Source organism: Callorhinus ursinus, unplaced genomic scaffold (assembly GCF_003265705.2).
Source record: "Callorhinus ursinus isolate GAN/ISIS: 27379988/994484 unplaced genomic scaffold, GSC_fseal_2.0 scaffold35, whole genome shotgun sequence".
NCBI classification, from domain to species: domain Eukaryota; kingdom Metazoa; phylum Chordata; class Mammalia; order Carnivora; family Otariidae; genus Callorhinus; species Callorhinus ursinus.
Window position 1 is genome coordinate 1826 of NW_027397097.1, and position 14214 is coordinate 16039.

At 44.5% G+C, this 14214-nt stretch overlaps 1 protein-coding gene across 4 annotated transcripts; it reads right to left on the reverse strand.

The window, feature by feature from the left end:
* Positions 1-285: 285 nt before the first annotated feature.
* On the reverse strand, positions 286-14214 carry TRIM6 (tripartite motif containing 6). 4 transcript variants are annotated; one of them, XM_073879609.1, is made up of 9 exons: positions 14128-14175; positions 13500-13785; positions 7047-7536; positions 6525-6620; positions 5650-5880; positions 3251-3273; positions 1834-1934; positions 1527-1553; positions 286-1293 (listed from the first exon to the last, which is right to left on the reverse strand). In XM_073879609.1, exons 3-9 carry the CDS (start codon positions 7467-7469, stop codon positions 731-733), a joined length of 1464 nt encoding a protein of 487 aa, XP_073735710.1. In that variant the 5' UTR covers positions 7470-7536; positions 13500-13785; positions 14128-14175; the 3' UTR covers positions 286-730. The 4 variants fall into 4 exon arrangements, with proteins under 4 accessions (XP_073735710.1, XP_073735711.1, XP_025750151.1 ...); XM_073879610.1 differs by lacking the exon at positions 13500-13785 and having other exon boundaries at positions 1834-1931; positions 14128-14214; XM_025894366.2 differs by lacking the exon at positions 13500-13785 and having other exon boundaries at positions 14128-14214.

Below are 14214 nucleotides of genomic sequence, written 5' to 3' on the forward strand. Positions count from 1 at the left end.
TTTTCACAAATGGAGATGGAAATGAAATGTAAACAATGGGGCGCCTGGGTGGCTCAGTCGGTTGAGCGACTGCCTTCGGCTCAGGTCATGATCCTGGAGTCCCAGGATCAAGTCCCGCATCGGGCTCCCTGCTCGGCGGGGAGTCTGCTTCTCCCTCTGACCCTCCCCCCTCTCATGCTCTCTCTCTCAAAAATAAATAAAATTTAAAAAAATTAAAAAAAAAAAAAGAAATGCAAACAATGTATTAGCAAAAACAAATCCAGTATTGCATATGCAGAATAGTGATTTATTTCAGGACTTTGTGTTGCATTTAAAAATGGAAACAAATCAATGTACTCCAATAACAGAATAAAAGTTGACATAGGATTATCTCAATAATTATAGATCGTATCTGTTGAAATTCAATTTTCCTTTCAGTACAAAAAAATTATAGCAAATTAATAGAAAAGAACTTCCTGAATTTGCTCCCATGAATCAACAACAACAAAAAACTCCGTCAAATATCATGCTTAATGGTAACATGTTGAAAGCTACCCCCCACCCATCCCAAGATCTGTAATTAATTTGGGATGTCCACTATCACCTCTGGGTATATTTTGGCACTGAGTAAATGTTTGAGGGAAGGATGTAAGAATGCGAGAAAACAGAAGTTCAGAAAGGAGAGACTGAGGTACAGATGAATCTCAGAGTGAAGGGCCCTGCTCAGATACGGGAGCAGGCAATGGAATGTTCAAGAGCTTGGGCGACGCAGGGTCATCGGGACTACACAGTTGCAAGGATTAAAATATGGAGAAAGGGTGGTAGGAAAGTAATATTTAGAGAAGGTGTAGATGGGAAAGCCATGGTTCGTGACATTATAAAAGGAGACAGTGCCGGCCTCATAGTCTAAGAAAACCCCAACACGGCGAGGGGGCACCATCATGGAGAGGAGCAGGGAAGTGGAAGATTCCTCATAGGCTCTATATTCATGTTTATGATGTAGCCCAATCACCCAGTATCCACTTTGAGGTTGATATCTGGAGTAAACATTTCGATTGTTTGTAAACTGGTTGAAACAGTACGTAGGTTCCACTGAATTACTGCACACCCCCAGGATCCAGTCAGTCTTCTTGGCCACATCCACTTCCCAGTAATGTTTCCCGGAGGAGAAGTGCTGAGATCCCAGGATACCACAGTCATAATGCTCTTCCAGGTAAGACCCAGGCAGCTTGGCACCCACAAATCTCACCTGCCTTCGGTTTTTAGACATGACAAGATTTAAATTAGCTGTGTGTGGGTTCAGAGTCACGTCCACTGTGGGAAAAGGTACAACATCAGCAGATGAGGAGGGGTACGTGGGTCTTAAGACACTGAGAAGAAGAAACACAGAAGTGGAGGAATTGGAAACATGTGGGGGGATGGAGGGATGGTAGTAACACCTCGTGGCTGAGAGTGTGTGTGGGTGTGTCGCGCCGGGGCGGGGGGTGCGGAGCATACAAGAAAGGGTAAGAACATGTCAGCTCAAAGAGGCCATGGTTGCCACTTACCCCAGTAGCTCTGGACATCCGTCAGTTCTGTAAAGATAAACAGATAATTATGTTGTACAGAATGGACATAGGTCAGGTCTACCGTCTCTCCCTTACTGATTGAGGGGTGAGGCAGGGAATTCTATAAGGATGCAAGCTGGCCATCTCGTTCCCCCTTAAGTATGAACTGCATCTTCTTCAGCATGGTATGCCCCTCCCTCTCCGACCTCTCTCTGCACCACTATTCCCAAACACCAACTCTATACTCTATTTATTGCTTATGCTATAATAATTCCACATCCAAGAGCTGTCCCCTGAATCTCCTCACCTCTAAACACTCGCAGCATCCTTTTCAGATCTGGAACTCGAAACATACTCTTCAGCTTGGTAGGAAGAGCTTCTGGCTTCTTTAGGGCCCAGAACTCACTTCTAGAGAGAACAGACCTTATGAATCTCCTACACTGCCAGCCTTGGGTTCCTCCAACATCCGTCCCCCTCACTGACCAGGCCTCTGGGAGAACTTCAGCATTCTTTCCTTAAGAAAATTAGCATCATTCTGCAAAGAGCTCTGGCATTGGGACCAGAAGACCTGGACTAGAAACTAGCTTCTCACCATCTGTGCAAAGTTGGGTAAGATCTAACCCTTCAAAGACTCATTTTAGTTTGTTTTGTTTTTGTAAAATACAGTAATTTCCCCTTCTCTCTATACATCCTAAGATTATATAAAATTAAATAATGGCTGGGAAACCTTTTGCTACCTCTAAAAATGATACAAAGTGCTTACAATGTCAGTGACATCTTAAGGGTCTACTATAAGGGGCTGGAGATGTGTGTGTTGACAGGGAGAACACCAGGAACCTGCTGCTGGGGCTCTGAGAATTTTGAGTAAAGGGCTTCCTTCTGAAGAGTGAGTTTAGGCCTTAGGATCTGCCAGAGGCCTAGAGAGAAAACCCTGCAGAACAGTGTTTTAGGAGGCACTATCTCTGGGAATATCATGCCAGTTGGAGAAAGGAGACATGTTCACCTCCAAACCACGAGTGAACACTTCAGAAGTGACAACAGGCTCCATATTTCATGTGTCTATGAGAAGCTTAAAGGTACCAGGTATGTGGGCAACCCCAAATGTCACCTCGATGGATGAGATTCTAGAGTATGGGACAGAGAAGACAATATGTTTTTTTCCAGGGCCAAAACCAATCTTCTCAAGACCTCATGTCTATGTTCTTACTGGAATTGAAAAAAATGGAAGTCTGAGGAGAAATAGGTAGCAAGGCAGGACGCTTCTAAAGCCAAGAGAGAAAGGGAAATTGAAGGCAAATAAATGCCTCAGGCACTGATTCATGGACCTTGGGAAAGACAGATGGGAAATTTCCCTCTGATAAAATACTAAAAGCTACAAGAATCAGTGCTGGAAACAGGTAGAGTTTTGTGGCAAAGGGGTCCAATTATGGGATACTAGGAGAGTTAATGATACTGCAAATTTTATTCTTAAAAACACTACCCCAATTTGTGACCGTCTCCCTCCAATCACCCAAATTCTCTTACCATAGAAACTAGGCCATTCCCTTTATTTTGGGGAACCCAAAAATTCTCACGATGAGCAACTCAAGACATCACAGTCCTAAATCTTCCCTGCCTTGCGATTTTTCTTTTTTTCCTTTTCCACGGACCACGAGATAACTCTATGGGTGTAGGAATCTTTTGTCAACCCAAGGGAACCAACCCGTGTTCTCTCCTACACATACCTTTTTATGACATCACTCACATCCTAGGAAGGAAAGAGAAATGTTAAGTCAAGGAATGATAGGCTTCATCCTTGTTCCTTATCCCATACCCACCACCCTATGGTTATGATGGGAATAAAGATGGACCCGAAATGGAGGCCACAGAGTAGAATAAGAACTCAGTGCAGACTGTCCCTGAGACCCTCTGTAGAGATGTTGGGAAATGATTCAACTCATTCATTAGTACCTTTATTTTGATGATAGTGTGTGTGTGTATTATGTGTGTCTGTATGTGTATGTAATATTATATATATATATATATATATATAATCTGTTAGCACTAAAGAATCCCACATGATTGTCATAATTTCTGTCATTGAGATGCTTCCATTCTGGTTGCTAAGGATACAAGAGCCTTAAAAGTGTTTATTTCTCAAACTTCACCCCTCCTCACCCTCTATGCCACCTTTGCTGACTTCATCCCGTGTTCTTGATTTCGACACACACGTGTTGATGATTCCCAAATCTGTACTTCTGTCAGATCTCTCTCATATATGCCAGCAAATGAGCCACAGGCACCACAAACTCAAGACATTAAAAAGAAAACAACAACAAAAACTACAAAAACCTGACTTTTCTTGCAACCGTGAGGTCTCTTACCTTCAATCTTCATCAGTGTTGCCAGCATCCATGTAATCACCAAATTTAGACAAAACATGATCCTAAAAACTACCTTATATTCACCCTGATGTCCCATCTCAGACCAAGCCAGTCCCCTTCTTTTAGCCACCTGCTCTTCACGGTCATCGCAGCCACTGCCGGCCTCCCTGGAGCAGAACTGCCTCAGGGCCTCCTGCTTGGTCTAACTTCTGCTCTACACACCACATTGACTGAAGGAAAGGCCAACGGCTTGATCTACGGAACACAAGAATAACTATTTTCTCTGTGCTGGGGCTACTTTTGGTGGCATTTGACAGAAACACAACTGAAACTGGCTTGAATATGGAAAGCAGTAGAGGGGGTGGATGTGTCAGTTTACACCAAATATCCAGGGTTGCCATCAGCCTTAAGGCATGGTTGTATACTGAAGATATGTCACATAGATATGGAGAAGAGGAAGACTGTGTTTGTGCTGGGCGAGCTCTAGAAAACCTGACTGTGAAACAGCACTCAAGTGAAAAGACCCACTGGGCAGTCATATGAACAGGTGTGAGGGTCTACATAGGGGCCTGGGTGAATCATACAAACTGATGATCCCTCTGCACTTAGGGAGCGATTTTTATAGCCTGAAGAATCTGTGGAGGGGCTAGAATGGGGGCAGGGAGAAGTGTTAGGGTAACCCAATGTCCAAGCTGAAGAAAAAGGGCAAGAAGAATAAAACGAAGATGGGAAACCAGAAGCAGCACGTGAGAAAAGCTCCAATAGGTGGAATGGAGCTACCCCATGACCCCAATACTAAGGCCCAAGAATAAGTAAAGAAGTGATTATTCCACCAACAAAGGGAGAGCAAGAGGAAAGCAAGAAGGCAAACAGAAAGTAAGGAACAGCCTGAAGTTTCCAGAATGTTCCAAGTACATCCTATTTCCACTTCAGTCACACTTTTCCCTCTACGTAGAAAACACCTGCTCAGATTTCAACTTTGGTTCAAGCTCCTGCATCAAATCTCTCCAAATCTGAGATGATGCAGGCACACGTACACACACACCCCCCCCAAAACCCCGTCTTCTTTGTGCCTTAAAAAGACCTGTTCAAACTTCTATTACAACATGTTAAATGATTCTGCCCTAGAGATGAGAGTAAAAGCAAAGAAGGAATCGTGATAACATACAGAATCTCTAAGTACTTGAGTTGGTGTGTTTGCCTGTGGTGAAAAGTACACAACAAATCCCAACACAGCCTCAGAGACAACAGGTGCCAAATGGCCAGTGAATCCCAACAGGGGGAAAGGGGACATATGGCAGTATCTGGAGGATTCTGGGTTGTCACAGCTGACGGGAGATGACACTGACATCCATCCAGTAGGCAGAGGCCAGGGATGCTGCTAAACGTCCTAAAAGGTACCAGACAGCCCCTCATGACAGGGAATTTCCAGCTCAAAACAACAATAGTGCTGAGATTCAGAAATGCAGCTCTAGAACATCAGTGGATATAATAGATCTTCTCCACAATATCAAATAAGCTTTTGGACTACCCTTTATATTTAATAAATAAAAATGAGACAGTGCCTTAGCATTTGTACTTTAATTATCCTATGCTTTACCCATGACCTCCGCACAGTTTAATAGGCAAGAGGCACAACAGGGCCAAATAAATCTTTTTCTTGCCCCTACCAGGTCATGAGTCCCATGTAAGAAGGGAAGGAAAAGTTAGTCTCCCTTTGCCTTGACTCTCAGACTTGGGGGCTCCTCCACGCGTCTTACCTGCAGCAGCTCCATTGCTGACCCCTGACACCGAAGCTCCAGATCTGAGATAAGCTCCCTCAGTGACTGGCTCTGTTGGACCAGCTCATTCTCAGCCTCTTCTAAAATACTCAGCCCCTTCCTCTCTTCCTCCTCCAGCTTTTTCAATTGCCGCTGCTCCTCTTTGTCCAGGATGCTTCTCAACTTATTAAACTCTGTCTGGATCCTGTGTCTCTCGGGTTCCATCTGATTCTTCAGGAACATGCAAGAGAAAAAGGCTGCTCATCTGTTGAGCTGAGGGTCTCTGCTCTTGGGTGGAGGGGGTGGAGAGTCAGGCTCAGCACTGCTTTCCTGGCCGGGTCTCACCAGGAAAGGAGGAGTAAAGATGGGAAGAAAGTCCTGCAGAACCTGTTCTTCCCTTCTGCTCTCTCTTCAGCTCTCCCCAGACCATGAGCCCCAGGCTACCTTATCTAGGCCTCCAAGACAGAAGACTGTGGCTCCTGGGTGAGGTCTAGATTCCAAACCACCTCCCTGGCCTCCCGTGCCTCTGCCTCGGCCTCCCCTTCCAATTTTGAGTACCCAGGTGGGAATGATTGGCTGGTGTGTGACCTGTCTTTCCAGGAGCTTTCAGAACTTGAAACTAGAACAAGGTCTGGAATCAGGAATTGGGGGCTGCCAATGGCCACGGTTCCTCTATGTAACTATCTTTAAAAACCTGAATTCCTTTTGATATGTTCATTCTCTATCTCCCCCTTCCCCATCCCTGCACCACAAACAACACCCTTGTTGGGAAGGGCTGCAGTGAAGGACTAGGCAAGAGGAACAGACAGGACCTGGGCTCCCATGCCCTGCCCCGCTCCCTATCCCAGGACAGCTTCAGGAAGAATCTCTCTTACCTTCCAGGATGTCCTCTTCCCTATGATAATAGCAGTTAGTCTCTCAGCTTCCTGCTGCTCTAGCCTCAGCTTCCTCAGAGACTCCTGGAACTTCTCCTTAAAGAAACATCAAGGCAAGCAGGGTCAAGCACCAACTCATCTCTGTGCCCAGAACGGAGTGAATGGGGAAGAACTGAGAAGGACTAAGGTTCTTTTATGCACATGGGCTGTGCACAGAAAGCCAGTGGACACAGGCTAATTCTCTTTCCTCCCAGGGAAAGAACCTGGCCATGCAGGACTTCCCTCTCACCGCCGCCATATCACCCACACTCAATCCCCCAAGCCCCCTAGCTATGCTTCGCAGCAACCTCTACTCATGTGGAGTAGGTCTTGAGCAGCAAGAAAGAGATAAAGTCTCTATTCTTGGGCAGAGGGGCATTTTCTAGGTTCATCCTCTAGGTAAATGGAAAAACGACAAAGAAATTAGATGACAGCATGAAGGAAAGTTACAATCTGCTACCTTCCCTTCGTTTGGAATCCTACCTGGTACTCGTGGGCAACCTCCTCCATAAGGACCGTGTGGTGACCACGATGCTCCTGAGACCGCTCACAAAGCCAGCAAATGAGCTTCCCATCCTCCTTACAGAAGAGCTGGAGTTTCTCTCCATGGTGTGCACAGAGAATCGCCTTCAGCTGCATCCCAGGGCCCAACACCACCTCTCTGAGCCTCTCTGCTATGTTGGCCAGGTGCCGATTCGGCCTCAGGTCCCCAGGCTGGTAGCTGGTCTGGCACACAGGACAGCTGCTTTCCCCTGCTTGGCCCATCACTGATTCTGCGCTGTTCCCCGTGATGCAAGCCTGGCAGAAGCTGTGGCCACAGTCTATGCTCAGGGGCTCTGTCAGGAGCTCCAGGCAGATGGGGCAGGTCACTTCATCTCGTATGTCCACCAGGACCGCTGAGGTCATTGTAGCTTCTCTCCTAGCTCCTGCCTGCCCAGCGGGGATTTCTAAGGTGCTCCTCGCTTACAGAATTCTGGGTAGATGGGTTAAAAAAAAGGGGGGGGCGGTCAGGGTAAGAAATGAGTGTGAATAAAAGGATGTTGAGTATCTTGAACAAACAGGTCAGATACCTGAGGTCACAAGGGCTTCTTATTCAAGCTTCAAACATGTTATTTACCTCCAGATCACATTAGACATCAATTTGTACCCTCATTAGAACAAGGATTATGATTTTCCTTCACTCCTACTGGATGGAGGGACCAACTGAAGCCTGTGAGAGGAGTAGCCTTGAGTGAGCCACCATCTGTTTGATCTTTTCTCATCCACCAAAACACACCCTCACTGTTAAAAAGCACCAAAACACACTGCTGCCTCAGGATGTTTGCACTTGCTGTTACTGCTTCAAGAAAGACCCTTCACCTTAATATCTGCCTGACTCATTGACTTCATTCCACATTCTCCTTGCATGCTCCCTTATCAGAAGAATTGGCTCTGTCAGCCAATAGCCTAATTAAAGCAGGGCCACCCATACAATCACTCTCCATATACTAACCTGCTTGATTTTCCTTTCTATCACCGCCTAATATATATCTTTTATTGCCTGAATCCTCCCACTAGAATATAAGCTCTAGAAATCAGAGCCTGTTTTTTGTTCATTACTGTATCTTCAGAAATAGCAGTGTCTACACACAGGTCCTCAATTTTTTTAAATTTTAATTCCAGGGGCACCTGGGTGGCTCAGTCGGTTAAGTGTCTGCCTTCGGCTCAGGTCATGATCCCAGGGTCCTGGGATCGAGCCCCGCATCGGGCTCCCCGCTCCGCGGGAGGCCTGCTTCTCCCTCTCCCACTCCCCCTGCTTGTGCTCCTGCTCTCGCTGTGTCTCTCTCTGTCAAATAAATAAATAAAATCTTTAAAAAAATAAAATAAAATAAAATTTTAATTCCAGTAGAGTTCATATACAGTGTTATATTAGGTTCAAGTGTGTAAGGTCCTCAACTTTTGATGAATGAAAATCCAGAACCTCCTTTGTCATGAGTTTTCCCATGAGAATCATTATTGTGAAGACACTTGCACCTTCTAACAGCTCTGTTCCTCACAGAGCCCTCTCATCCCTCACGGTCACCTTCCCAGAACCACCGAACAAACAATGACCATAATAACCCTGAGGTAACATTTTACAACACTTGTATACCTAACTGTGATTTAGAAATCACATTCCCCTGCTTTCCTTATCCCTCATAGAAAAACTCTGAATAAATAAGAGTATTTTTGGCCCTTTGCTAAAGCAATAGACATTAAGTGACAATATAAAATCAAACATCTTGTAAGTCAGAGTTGGCAGAATCTAACATGTCCACAGTCCTAGTTCAAGGCTCTGTCCTCAACCTCAGAATTTTCACCAGACATTCGGTGGTAAAGGTGGTTAAAAGTCAAACACTGACCCAGTGCTTTAGGGGTGTGGAAATGAGAAAGGTCCTGTTTGATTAAGAAATTTCACCACGGCCCATCATAAACTTTGACAGGAGTCTTAAGGGACCCATGTGCTGGGGGAAAGGGGAAAGGCTGGGGTGATGGAGGCCGCAATGCATTCTGGTGCAGGACCCCAGGAAGATATGTGCCCGTGGGAGAAGACTAAAGAGTCAAGCATGGTTCTGTGGCTGGTGTGGGGAGATAATGATGCATGGAGGTATTTGTTTCAAGAACAGTAACGGGAAGGCATCATCACCAATACCATTTTCTGATCACTTCTTAAGTGCTAGGCAATGGCTGAACTCTTTACAGACATTGTTAAAAAAAAAAAAAAAGCAAATTCCACAATAATTCTATTGGGACGTTTAATAATACCTATTTTTGAAGGTGAAAAATGAATTTCTTAAGAAGGTATTTAACTGCCAAAAGTCTCAGAGTGAGTAAGTGACAAAGTAAAGATTATAATCCAGTGTTATGCAGCTCCAAATCTCAGGTTATTAACCAGTGACCCATCTGGTTCTTAAAGGGATTGTTTTCTTCATGCTACCCACACCACCTGCAAGGGCACTCAGGTCATGACATGACTGTGATTTTTTGGCTGTGCTGATTCATGATAGCCCCGTTCTTCTTAGCACTTAGAAGCATCCTACAGCTCTTCCTAAGGTATCTGTCGGCTCCCTCCCCAGCTCAACTCTGCTTCATTCCTGGCAGCACATCCCAGATCTAGGCTGCTTCCTTTTCCCTGGTAGTCTAGGGCAGAAAAGGCGGCACTGGTACTAGAGTAACATAGACCCAGGTCTAAATCCTGAATTTACTGATCTAGTTTTAGAACACTGGAATGATTCCTGATCTGAGATGTGGCTCCATCTTTTCTGCATTGCTGAGATCAACTCCTCCCTTAGGAGTATAGTTGTAATAATTACCTGAGCCAATGCACAGGTAATTTGTATTGAGAATAGTCTCAATAAAAACTAGTTATGGTTACACTTATGCTGGTGCTGCTCTCCGATCCTTCAATGCTCTTACCTGCCACCAGGAGGAAAAGGGCCTCTCAATATTTTTAGCGGGGACAGAGCAAAATCTGGTAGAGAGATAGCTCTATATAAATATCTGTTATAAGAATTCATGAATCACTTTCTTACCCCTTTTCATTTCTTCTTACTTCTTTTAGAACTAGGAGAAAAATCCACTATTTCAATTCATAACAAGATTTAATGAGATGGCATTTAAGGACAATGTGAGAAAGCTTGACCTGAGCCAGTTGTCTCTGTGTGCCTGGGGCAAGGGTCAGTTAAGAAAGCTAGGAGCTTCTCTAACTACACAACTAGAGATGCTAGAACTTACTCTAACTCTATTGTTTGTGCTGAATTTAGATGCTCTCATTGAAAAACACTATTTTATTCTCATTATTAGAAGTTTTCAGTTGTGAAATTGTATTACCATTGTCTTAAATCACAGTGAGAATTTTTTAAAGACATTTTTCTTATGTGTGTATAGAGTGAGTGTGTGTTCCTGCACTGAATCACTTTCCTTGGAAGCCATTTGCTCTGCTTACCCAGCTGGAGTCTTGTCTGGGACATTAAAGAAGAGCCAACTCACAAATGTACTGCCTTATCAAAGTCACACTAAGCCCTGGGGTCCCAGTTGTGACCTTCATGTACAGGACAGGCCACGGGGCATTTCTGCCTCATAGATGCAATGTAATGCAATAATAGCCAAAAACTGGAAATAATCCATAAAACTATTAACTGATAAATGAACAGATTGTGGTATATCCATACAATGACATATTACCAAACACTAAAATGGAACTGACACAACAAGATAAATCTCAAAAGCATGATACAAAGGGAAAGAAACTAGACACCAAAGGTAAGTCATCGTATGGTTCCATTTATATGAAATCCTAGAAAAAATAAAACTGTACTATTTGAAAACAGATTAGTGGATGCCAAAGCCCAGGGTTGGGAGAAGGGGATTAACTGCAACAGGACACAAGGAACTTTTGGGGGTGATGGAAATGCACTTTATAAATGATTGCGCTGGTGGTTGCATAACTATCCATAACAAAACTCACAGAATTGTATGCTTTAAAATTGATTTAATAGATGTAAATTGTAACTCATTAGAGCTGACAAAAACAGAACAAAGAAGTATATTGAGAAAAGATGAAGGCTTGGCTTTCTGATCTTCTAAGCATAAATTAGAACTGAGCTGTTAAACATGGTAGCCACTTGACACTTGAAACGTGGCTAGTCAAAAATGAGTTGTTTTTAGTATAAAATACCAGATTTCAAAGGTTTTGTTAGAAAAAATAATCTAAAACATATCACTAACAGTTTTTATATTGATTACACATCCTAATATTTTGTTATTGATGCACTGAATTAAATAAAATATATTCAAATCAATTTCACCTGTTTCTTCTTTTTAATGATGATACTGGGAAATTTAAAATTATATATGTGGCCCCATTATATTTCTATATTTATTTTCCACCTAATGCAGTACTATAGATACTCAAGACAGAGAAAGATTTTTTGAACAGAAAAGATGCTGTAAGAGTTAACGTCTCTTGTCAGAGGGAATGAAGATGAGGCTGCAGAAAGGAAACTGTGGAGGGGAGCATACCGTTAGCATATTTGAGTAGCTGTTGCCCACAGCCCAGCAGGTCCTTGACTACCTGCAGCAGCAAAGCACAGCCCAGAGGAGACAAGGCAGGTGAATTAGTCTCCCAAGAAGGCCGTGTCTCAAGAGCAGTGTGGTTGGACTGAGAGAGAACAACCTGGCTGTGTGAGGAGTGCAGATCCCAGAGCCTGAGATGCCAGAGCCCAGTAGATCAAATTTGCAAATGAAAGAGGCCAAATTCATGACCAGGTGTAACTATTAAATCAGAAGAATGTCAGGTGGTCTGCTGACTATCAGCATTGGCATGCACTGGAGCTCTTTATGCAAAATCTCAGCCTCACCCTGGCCAATTCAGTTTCTGCAAGTCAATAAAGATCTCCAGGTGAAGCGCATGCACATCAAGGCTTCAGAAGCCCCATCTCAGGTAAAGGCACTTCCTCCCCAGGCAGATGCAATTTAGGGGGCAAAATAGCTAGAAAGGGACCAGGAGAGAGGAAAAGTCAGAGGATGGGCTGATAGTTAGATCGGAAGCATTCAATAGAATGGAAGCTCACAATTCAATATCAAAATGGCTTCAGAACAAGTCAGTGACCGGACAGGGAATACTACAGGCTAGCCCAAGCTGGGGGCTCAGAATGAGTTAGAAATAAGATGGGCAGCGCTGCCCCCCAGCTGGGAACTCTACTGAAAATGCAGTAAAAACTTAAAACAGGTGGAAACTGCATTCATAAGTGAGTTTGGTTTCTTGTGCTTAGGGGAATAACTACATATATATATTTGTGTAGAGTTATTCTACTTTAACCTATTCTCTGGAATGGATTATCTAAAAGGTGGCACTTGATAAATATTGGAATTGGAACATAATCAGCTTCATATTCTTTTTTAAATTTACTTAAAAAGAAATCTCTATCCCATGCATTTCAGAAATGTATAATTTAAGAACCTTGCAAATTCTTAAAATATTGTCCTGGACAAGTTTTCTTCTCCCTGAGTTTTAGATAATCCATGAACTGAGGGTTTTTTAAATGGATAGTTCACAAAATTCTTCTTTTCCTTGCATTTGTGATATTCCACTTTTTTTTAATTTAAAGATTTTATTTATTTATTCATGAGATAGGGAGAGAGAGAGAGAGAGAGAGAGAGAGAAGCAGAGGGAGAAGCAGGCTCCCAAAGAGCAGGGAGCCCGATGCGGGACTCGATCCCAGGACCCCGGGATCATGACCTGAGCCAAAGGCAGACACTTAACCATCTGAGCCATCCAGGCGCCCCTTTTTTTAAATTTTTTTTTTAAAGATTTTATTTATTTAATCATGAGAGAGGGAGAGAGAGAGAGAGAGAGAAGCAGAGGGAGAAGCAGGCTCCCAATTTGTGATATTCCACTTTTAATTCCAAATTTTTAAAACTCTTGTTATATTTTCACTTGTTTAGATGTTAGTCATATTCTTCTTTATCACAGTGCATTTTAACATATTTTATTTCCCACTCTCTTCTTGCAAAAATTGTTCCCACTCTCTTCTTGCAAAAATTGTTCTCTCAATAATTACAAAAAATTGTAATTTTTTAAAAGCTCAGCGTTGACTTTGTCAAGAATAATGACTTAATTTACTGTCAGGCAGTCGCCTGTGTGTTTAAACCTCTCCCTCACTTAATTCTCACCAAACCTCTAGGGTATAAATATTACTAGGTCCATTTTACAGATGGGGAAAAAACGGAAGCTCAAAGAGGTCAGTGTCAGAGGCAGAATTTGGACACACCCATTTCTCCATCCATTGATTAATTTAATTAACGTTGTCCCTAATCTCACCGAGCTCATTCGCAGCGAGGATGAAAAAGAAATACAAATAAAATGATCGATATCATGAGCTCGGGAAGGGACCGCATCTTTTACCGGCCTCTCACCTCTGCCAGGAGCGACAGTAAGTGGTCCGTCACAGAAGGGCAGACGTCTCCCCGTGTCCGGCATACCGACAGAATGAGCAGCCCCAGGTGGTCAAGACTCTCCCCGTAGTTTTGAGTAGACTGTGCAGACCGGGGGCGCGCGGGCCTACTCCTTTCCCAGAAAGGCACGGCTCCAGGGCCCGGCCTTGGAACAGACCCGCAGGTCGGGCGAGGGCGGAAGCCTCACCCCCCAACTCCCCGGGGAGAGGTCAGGGCCTCCCGGGTGGAGGACGAGCGGTGTCACTTCCTGGGGCAGAGAGGCAGAGATGGGGGAGGGGATGCTGACCTCGGAATCCACGCCAGTCCCACGGTTTGCACGCATTCCCGAAAGCAAAACTTTCGGGCTGCCTCCCCTACCTCCTGCGGCCCCCTGTCACGACCCTTTGCACAGACCACCCCCGGGTGCCGAGCCAGGAGTAGCCTGGCCTGTCGAGGTCTCTTGCCAAAGTTGAGTCAACTCAAAACCGCAGAGGTCTCCCAACTCCCGTCCACCCGCGCGAACCCTGCAACCCAGCCTGCAGGGTGGGTCGAACTCCCAGTACCAGCGCGGATAGCGGTGGCTGGCCAGAAAACCGAGGGGCTCACTAACCTGGACTCTGGGGCCTGGATCCGAGCCGAGGACAGACAGCTGCGGCCGCCTCCTCCCCAGCCGAGAGACTCCAGGCCCAGAGGCGGG

Excerpts from the sequence above, each read along its gene's own strand:
- TRIM6 (XM_025894366.2), bottom strand. The coding sequence starts at position 7,469 with ATGACCTCAGCGGTCCTGGTGGACATACGAGATGAAGTGACCTGCCCC. Across the intron at positions 3,274-5,649 it reads CAGCAATGGAGCTGCTGCAG|GATGTGAGTGATGTCATAAA; the intron begins GTAAGACGCGTG and ends TTTCCTTCCTAG. Across the intron at positions 1,554-1,833 it reads GATGCTGCGAGTGTTTAGAG|AACTGACGGATGTCCAGAGC; the intron begins GTGAGGAGATTC and ends TTATCTTTACAG.